The sequence below is a fragment of the Sinocyclocheilus anshuiensis genome, unplaced genomic scaffold, assembly GCF_001515605.1.
Source record: "Sinocyclocheilus anshuiensis isolate Anshui unplaced genomic scaffold, SAMN03320099.WGS_v1.1 scaffold1774, whole genome shotgun sequence".
Taxonomy (NCBI): Eukaryota; Metazoa; Chordata; class Actinopteri; order Cypriniformes; family Cyprinidae; genus Sinocyclocheilus; species Sinocyclocheilus anshuiensis.
In genome coordinates this window covers 65,312-73,684 of record NW_015546120.1, presented here as the reverse complement: position 1 = coordinate 73,684, position 8,373 = coordinate 65,312, and the positions used below count along the sequence as shown (strand labels likewise).

At 38.3% G+C, this 8,373-nt stretch overlaps 1 protein-coding gene across 2 annotated transcripts in view; it reads right to left on the bottom strand.

Annotated features, from left to right (window-relative positions):
• LOC107700953 (serine/threonine-protein kinase Nek1-like) overlaps nt 1-7,850 on the bottom strand; it is an 11,907-nt gene extending 4,057 nt beyond the window's left edge. The window contains exons 1-10 of one of the 2 annotated variants that reach the window (XM_016502832.1): nt 7,768-7,850; nt 4,816-4,900; nt 4,449-4,573; nt 4,251-4,341; nt 3,916-4,022; nt 3,254-3,337; nt 3,107-3,174; nt 2,922-3,005; nt 1,959-2,013; nt 849-1,562 (exon numbers count right to left, since the gene is read on the bottom strand). In XM_016502832.1, coding sequence (XP_016358318.1) covers nt 1,500-1,562; nt 1,959-2,013; nt 2,922-3,005; nt 3,107-3,174; nt 3,254-3,337; nt 3,916-4,022; nt 4,251-4,341; nt 4,449-4,573; nt 4,816-4,900 — 762 coding nt within the window. In that variant the 5' untranslated portion in view covers nt 7,768-7,850 and the 3' untranslated portion in view covers nt 849-1,499. Of the gene's footprint in view, nt 1-848; nt 1,563-1,958; nt 2,014-2,921; nt 3,006-3,106; nt 3,175-3,253; nt 3,338-3,915; nt 4,023-4,250; nt 4,342-4,448; nt 4,574-4,815; nt 4,901-7,767 lie in introns of those variants that run through there. The other variant, XM_016502831.1, reaches the window with a different exon arrangement.
• Between the last annotated feature and the right edge of the window lie 523 nt (nt 7,851-8,373).

The following is an 8,373-nucleotide window of genomic DNA, read 5'->3' as shown; positions in this document are numbered from 1 at the left end:
CTAAGCATCAACATTCACAACCACTGTTATTTTTTACGGAAAGCAAGCATGGGCTGCTGCGTGCATGGTTTGGCATGGCAGAATGCGAGCAGCACACTTCCTTTATTACCACAAAAAGCTGACATCTCAGTTAATCGCAATCTCATAAAGCTCTGTTATAACATTAAATATACTAAATATATGCACAATGAATCTTTCAGAGTGTCTAAAATGAGAGGATTCGTGAGCACGCAATTTCAGCACTGCGGTGAGTAGATTCTAACTTGATCACCTCTGATTGGCCATTGCGTTCCAGAAATCAACAGCTGAGTCTGTGATTGGCTACATTATAAATGGAAACTAGGTTATGTCTAGCTTGCGCTTTAATCATTTTAATGTTAATATTAGTTGTTCTTTTTGCTTTAGTGCAACAGATAAATAACAATTTATATGTTTTAGACACTTTATATTTAGATCATTTCTATTTTGCGGGAGTCCCGCGAATCATTTTATTCTCCCGCATCCCGCACACACACGAGTCTCTTCCCGCCCGCACCCGCACTCGCACATCAAGAGTTGTCCCACGCCGCACACTGTTGCATTGGGTCCCGCGGGAGTGCAGGTCTCTACTTCCATCTGCCATGATGAATGAGCCAGAGCCTGAGAGGAGGACAGCACTGACCATCGCCCCGGAGCCGAAGCACCACAGTGAGTCTGACCAACTGTGTGAGCTGGCAACATCCGTTCCCGCTTTGGTGGAGGGGGACCATGTGGACTGGCTGATCGATTGGGAAACTGAGGTGATGCTCCCCACCCTCTGTCTCCTGTACCATCATCACCGCTGGTCCTGCCCCACATAAAGCCTGTTTCATCACCCTGTGATGAGACTGTGTTGTAGTCACTAATCATGCCTGGCCTCCCTCTGCCGACTCCTCATCTAGATTCACCCAGTCCTTCAGCCCCATCTTCTCTGGTTCCCTTAAACCCATTGTCTTATCACCTGACACTTTGCTGTGTGGATGAGCCTCGGGTCTTGTGGTCGCCAAGCAAGTGGATCCCCCAGCTCCTCCTCCGACTGCTGGTCCCATCGCTCCAACGACCTGTTGGCTCCACCAGGTTCCCTCATCCCTCTGGCTCCACCTTTGACAGCCGTCACCCTGCCTGTGCCACGGACTTAAGAGCCTTCCGCTGTGCTCCGTCTATCCACCCTACTGCTTCGGTCCCCAGTCACAACGGCTCCACCTCAGTCCTCAGGCACTCTGGCTCCACCTTGAACATTCGTCGCTGCGGCTACGCCTTGGTTGCCTAAACCATCGGTGTCCCATCAGCTCTCCATCTGTGCCTAGGGCTCCACTGTCAATGGCTTTTCTCCTTATCAGTTGTTCCCTGGATGTCATCAGCCAAGACTCCATCATGGCTTCTCCCTCCGTCAACTCCACCATGAACTTGCATCCAGGTGTACCACTTGGCCACTCCTCCCATCCTCACCTCCCTGGTTCTTTCCAATCTGGCTTCCTCCTTCACCAGTCCTTCGTACACCTAAGGAACCACTTCCTCAGCCATTTTACAGCACAAGGCCGCACCTGCCCAGAGAGGGATGTTCTGTCACAGTTACGCTCTTTAGATTCGTTTTCATGGATTTTTAGTTTGTGTCAATTCAATCACATGTCTCTCCTTTGTTCTAAGTTCCAGCCACAATCTGTTGTCATGGACACTGATTCAATCATCACGCATGCTAGTCCTGTATTTTGTATTCTCTGTGTATTTAGTTCATCAGTTTGATCTGTTCAGGGTCCTGTACTCTTTGTGCACAGCACACTATTTTGTTAAGTTTGCTTGTTGTTTAGATTTCCTGTTTTGAGTTATGTAATAACTGTTTTATTTGACCCTTTTGCCATTTTTTTTCATCATCACTGGAATGAAAATGTGACAGTAATATGGTGCTTTTTGGAAAAATAAAATAAAAAATAAATACTCACCCACACATCAAGCATGCAGAGATCATGGAGCAACCATCCCAATGACCATATGTCACTAAAACAGCCGATGCATGACAATGAAAATCAATAAGTATGTGTACACTGTAAAAAAAGGTTATGTGCTACTACTTAAAAATATATGGTAACAATACTACACATTATATTTTGAGTAGTTTTAAAGGCTTGATTTCTTTAACGGAATCTACCTGAATAAATAATTAAGTCTATGACACAATGAATTTAATATTTGTAGTGAAATGTGCTTTCTACTTCTATATTTTAAATCTCAAAAGTGTGTGATTTTGAGTGGATGGAAAACACTAGTTTGAATTTGACTTTGAATGATGTTGTTGAATTAAATGTCTGTATGCTGCTAAAATGGCAGAAGTAGGAAGAATCTTGTTGCTGCACTGGCATTAACAAAGCTATGACTCGTTGAACAACGCAACACGCGCAACTGTATTAACATATGCAGTTATCCACAACCTAACCATAAACTCTACTCTTCTGTGCAGTGGTAATGCCAAAAACTTCAAATATCAAATATAACTGAACAATAAAGATTAAGAGATGTTTCCCTTCACTCAAAAACACATAAAACAACACGTAATTTCAATATTCACTCTCCATATCCAGCCACATGCAAAGCATGCTGGGAACTAACAATCACAGCCAAATGGTGTCTCTAAATAATTGAACTAATTATCTTAAAAGTTTCTATATAAGACTGAACCACAATTTCCTTAATAAAATATACACACTATTTTTAATTATCACCTTAATTGTTTAAATACAAATTACAACACCCATGATTCATTTTTTACAGAGTACAGCACATAACTGTTACATATTTAGACAACTAAAATAATCAACCTTCACGGAAAGATCTTAAGGAAATTGTAACCATTTTATGATGCTGAACATAACAATATGTTCTATACACTCAGTTGTCCAAAAGCTTACCTCTTGGAATTATATTTCTTCTGGTAAACTTCTGGGCTGACGTAGAGCTTTGCACCCACAACTGAATTAGCATATTCATCAGCTCTGAAAAGGAAAAACAATGTAAACTCAAACCTCTAAATGTCCAGGACTTTTGGTTTTGGTTTTGGCCCATCACTAGTTCCCATTACTGTTTTTTTGTTTACCTTTCCAAAGCTTTTGAGCATCCAAAATCTCCTAGATTGATGTAACCATCTTCAGTCAGAAAGATATTCTACAATGACAACAGAAACCTCATAGGTCTTACAGATTTGACTTTGTGATATGATTTATTGAGCTTTATCAGTGCATACCTGAGGTTTAATATCTCTGTGAAGAATTTTCTTCTCATGGAGATACTGCAGACCCAGACAAATCTGAACAAGCCAGTCAAGGATCTGCACACATGGAGAAATGTGTGTGTGTGTTAGTGAGTGTGAGTATCTGTCTCTCTGTGTGTGTGTGTGAGTGTGTGAGTGTGTGCGCACGTTTTTGTGACAAATGAGGACATACATTTGTATAATGACAAAGGTATGACATAGGTATTACAAGGAGAAGGTGACTTTTCGGGACATTACCCCATGTCCCCACTTTTCAAAACGCATATAAATCACAAAGAATGGAGTGTATTGAAAATCTGAAATAGCACAAAGTTTCCTGTGAGGGGTAGGTTTAGGGGTAGGGTTGGTGTAGGGCAATAGAATATACGGTCTGTACAGTATAAAAACCATTACACCTATGGGATGTCCCCAACTTTAGGGAGGTGTGTGTGTGTGTGTGTGTGTGTGTGTGTGTGTGTGTGTGTGTGTGTGTGTGTGTGTGTGTGTGTGATGTCCCGACAAGGGTATTGTATCGTATGGGTGTATCATTCTAAATCATGTTTTTAATCTAAAATGTTGTAAAGTTTCGTGAGAATTGTTTCAAGTATAGAGCATGGAATGTACAGTATGTATGTATGTCTGCATAAGAAACTCACCTGTTTTTCTTCAAAAAAACGATCTTCTTTATGTGTTTCCATGACTTTGGAAAGATCACCTCCTTCACAGTACTCCATCACAATATAAATGCGTCCCGCTTCATTATCTAAATAAATTAACATCCAGTCAGAGACTCGTTTAACTCATTATGTATTAAAATAGCTTCATTTTCTGACAGCTCTACTGATGTTTTTGTTTAGTTAATTGCGCTATTCTTCTTCAGTCTCTATCGTGGTTATCGTTAGCAGTTCTATTTAATATTTAAGAAACATTATTACCAAATGTTTTTATTTGAAACAAAGGAAAATGAGTGTACAAAGAAGAAGAAAAAAACCTTCAAATGAATTCACATAAGTAACAATATATCCAAAGTTCAGATTTTTCAGGATCTCAGCTTCCTTTCTGACTGCATTCAGCTCCTCCCCCTAAAAGGAAGGAATACACTTCCATTTAAAAGCGACACTCTTATTGGAAAAGAAAAGTTTGTCACTTCTATGGTCAAATACTTGAGTAAGATTTGGTAAACGCTTACATCTCTGGAATTCATCTGTTTGACCACATAAGGGTCTCCATCTGTGTCTTTCACCAGAAACGCTATTCCTGAAGCCCCTCGGCCAAGTTCTTCCTCGATGGTGTATCCATGTTCTTTTAGCACTTCTATAATCAATAATCAAAAATAAATAATAAGAATAATTTCTACATTTCTACATATATTGCAATGTTTAAATACATTTTTAAGAATGATAATAAATTAGATGCATTATTTCAGTCCTCCCCTGACTCTGGTCCACTCTGGTCTACTATTGCCATCAGGTTGTGTTTTCTAAGGGAGATTTGATGTTTTATGCTGCTAATATAAAACTGATGTTGCTCAAATTCAATGTGAAATGTATACTCACTGATCACTCCAGCAGAAACGTTCATGCTGTGATTCGAGGCACCGCTGTCAGCACTGGCGTCTGAGAGTCTGTGATACTGAGACATCTTTAGGGGGAAACATACTCAATCTTAATGAAGTATATGTGATATTTACACTTTAAATATTATTGATTGAGCCCTTTCAGTGTTCATCGTATAATGCAACTGAATCCTGCAAGATCTCCTCATGAATCTTAATGCTGTCATATCTTATTGAATTGCCACAAAACAAAGACAGAACTTGATGGGTGTTTTTGTCCTCCTTAAAATCTTGAAAATGCTGGTCGAATCATCAGTACTGCTCTTCCCAGCCTTCAAAACCAAGCAAATCACAATGGACCTCGCATCTATAGGCCACTGCTCTGCTCCAGATGCGTGAGCAAAGGCTTTTTACTATTTGGATTTGAAACATTAGGTCTTCATTTCTGGCATGCTCAGGGCCACATTAAGACCGCACTGGGCCCCGGGGCTATTGAATTCTGCCCCACTGCTTAATGTTCATTAACAGTTTAAACCATTTGTTTGAAAACCTGCTTAAAACGCATTTAAATGATAAGCTTAGCCTACATCTTGATGCACGAAATGATTGATATATTTCTACCGGATTATCTCCCAACCCTTAAATGAATCTGGAGTTTGTTCAAACACAAAAACAATATAAATCCAGTTAATAATCAAACTAACCTAAAATCTGTGTGGACGATGACACTGTTTTTATCTGCTCCGTGTGCCCGGTTCACTTGCTGTTCCAGCAACTTCCACTCCATCATTAGCTTTAGTAAAATAACCTGATAGCTGGGAATGTACTAAGTCATGTTTTTTATGTTGTTTGTATTTTCGTTTTTCGTTTTTTGAGCCCCTCTCTCTTTTAGAATTGCTGACATTTTTACTTATTGAATGTTGTTCTTTGATTGGTAAACCAAATTCAAATGTGACGTTTTAATCTCTAATGGTAATGCATGGAATTTACGGAAAAACTCCACTAAATAATAGCGCTAAAAAGTGAGGGTCGTGGTGGGGCTACTGATGTCCGTCAATCTACTCCACAGCCAATCACGGGCCCCCTCCTTGCTCGGGCCCCGGGGCTTCAGCCCTGCCTAGCCCAATGGTTAAAACGGCCCTGGGCATGCTATATTTTAGCATTTGTAAACAAGAACAAGATTATATTCTTATTCTGTGACAACCTATTTACATTTTTTTTTTTTTAAGTTGTGTATATTTTGGGAATGATGTATGAAAGGGAATTGTTCCAGATATAATTTTTGCAAAAACTTTGAAGCTCAATGTCTATCTATCTATCTATATATATATATATATCTATCTATCTATCTGTCTATCCATCCATCCATCCATCCATCCATCCATCCGTCTTGAAAATACAAGCTCAAGCCAGCCGCACTTTTCTTTTGTCTGCGCATCTAATCGCGCACTTACGGTATGGGTGCTGGGAGCGGTCACAATGCATGTAAAGAAGCTGTCATAACTGCGTTTCCTTTATACTTTTGCTGATATTTTCAATAGATTGCTGTTCACGGTGACCCAAAATATGTCTGCATAAAACGTAATTTAACCCTAAAAAGACCATAAAGCAACATCAGAACATTTATTTATTGCTATTTTATATCATTACATAAATAATACAATTTCAGGATTTAAAAAAAAAAAATGACTTGAACATTTAATTAATGTTTGTGAATACATATTTTTTTTTGTACATTAACATCTGTATCACACACACACACACATATATATATATATGTGTGTGTGTGTGTGTGTGTGTGTGTGTGTGTGTGTGTTTGCTTTTGTGGAAAGCTTTTTATGAGCGTTTGAAAATGGGTAATGGTGCAACGGCTAGAATGCACTTTGTTTTTTGGAGTGATTTTGTCTTTAATTTTCTCCGAAACTATACAGTACAATGACTTGAAAATGTATACAGTAATAGTCAAGGTGACTGTGAACTTGAATCAACTGGAAGAATGAGCAAACCTATAAAGGAAAGCATTTTGCGTGTAAGTGCTTTTTATGAGAAAGTGTGAGAATGCACATTGAGTTTTGATGTATTCACAAACATTAATTCAATGTTCAAGTCATTTTTTTTTTTAATCCTGAAATTGTATTATTTATGTAATGATATAAAATAGCAATAAATTAATATTCTGATGTTGCTTTATGGTCTTTTTAGGGTTAAATTACGTTTTATGCAGACATATTTTGGGTCACCGTGAACAGCAATCTATTGAAAATATCAGCAAAAGTATAAAGGAAACGCCGTTATGACAGCTTCTTTACATGCATTGTGACCGCTCCCAGCACCCATACCGTAAGTGCGCGATTAGATGCGCAGACAAAAGAAAAGTGCGGCTGGCTTGAGCTTGTATTTTCAAGACGCTGTGAACATTGTCACTCAAAGCAACATTTATTGTTCGAATTGCCAGATAAAATTGGCATAGTTTAAAAGCTGTGATTTTGCTTTATTAAGTAGGCCTATGACATGATACAGTTAAAAAATCAGGTGTTTTAAAGCCACGCTTCTCCACAAAGAACTCGTCGTTGTCCAGGGGCTTTTAGCTACAAACCAGCTAACATGATTTGTTCCTAACTTATATATATATATGCAATTATATTAATATTAAATCTCAAAATCGAAGACACACAGGTAAATAAACGTATCAGAGCACATACACCCGGTGTATGCTTCAATCGCGCGTCCCCTAAATAAATAAATAAATGCATCCATCCATACATACATAAATGAATAATTCAATCAAGCAATCGATCAATCAATCACAGTGGCCACTAAGCCAAATATTACAGTATTTAGAATTTGGTTAGTTTTTTCCAAATAAAGCCTATTTGTTTTTGTCTTGTTTTTTTAGTTTCGATTTCGTTTAGTACATTCATACTGTTACAGTATTAGCATTATATACTCCTACCTTGTTGCAGTCCTGATCGAACCTCTTGTGTTGTGTTGTGGGGTAAGTTCAAGCTCAAACCTGTGCGCACCGTTTTGCTACGGTTTTCGGTTTGAACGACGTTTCCTGGAAACGGTGTGCAACGGGGTTTGAGATACGTTTTCTCTTGTTTGGTGGGTGTGTAAAACATGTCAGCCCAATCAGCAGCAGCATGTATGTAAACCACGCGGTATTAAAGAGACAGCTCGCACAATAACATCAAAATAAATTCATAAGAGCAAGTATATTGTTTGCACATGTTTATTTACATTAAAGGCAAAATAACTGAAATAATAAGAGCACAAGTAGCCTATAGATCTGGAACTTCTTTAAGTCTGTCTAAATATCATTTAGTAATTGCAATGTCTTCTGGTCCATATCCTTTCCTTATGAAGGTGTTCTAAATACTGACTAATGTAACATAAAAATACTATACATATTTATATATTTTGCTATTGTATTATGGAGTGACACTTTCATAAACTTTTCTATACCCCTCTGATTATATAATAGTAAATATTACAATATCATAGCACAACAACAGTGATCAGCAATAATGATAAGCCTAATACTCACAATAAAAATAAT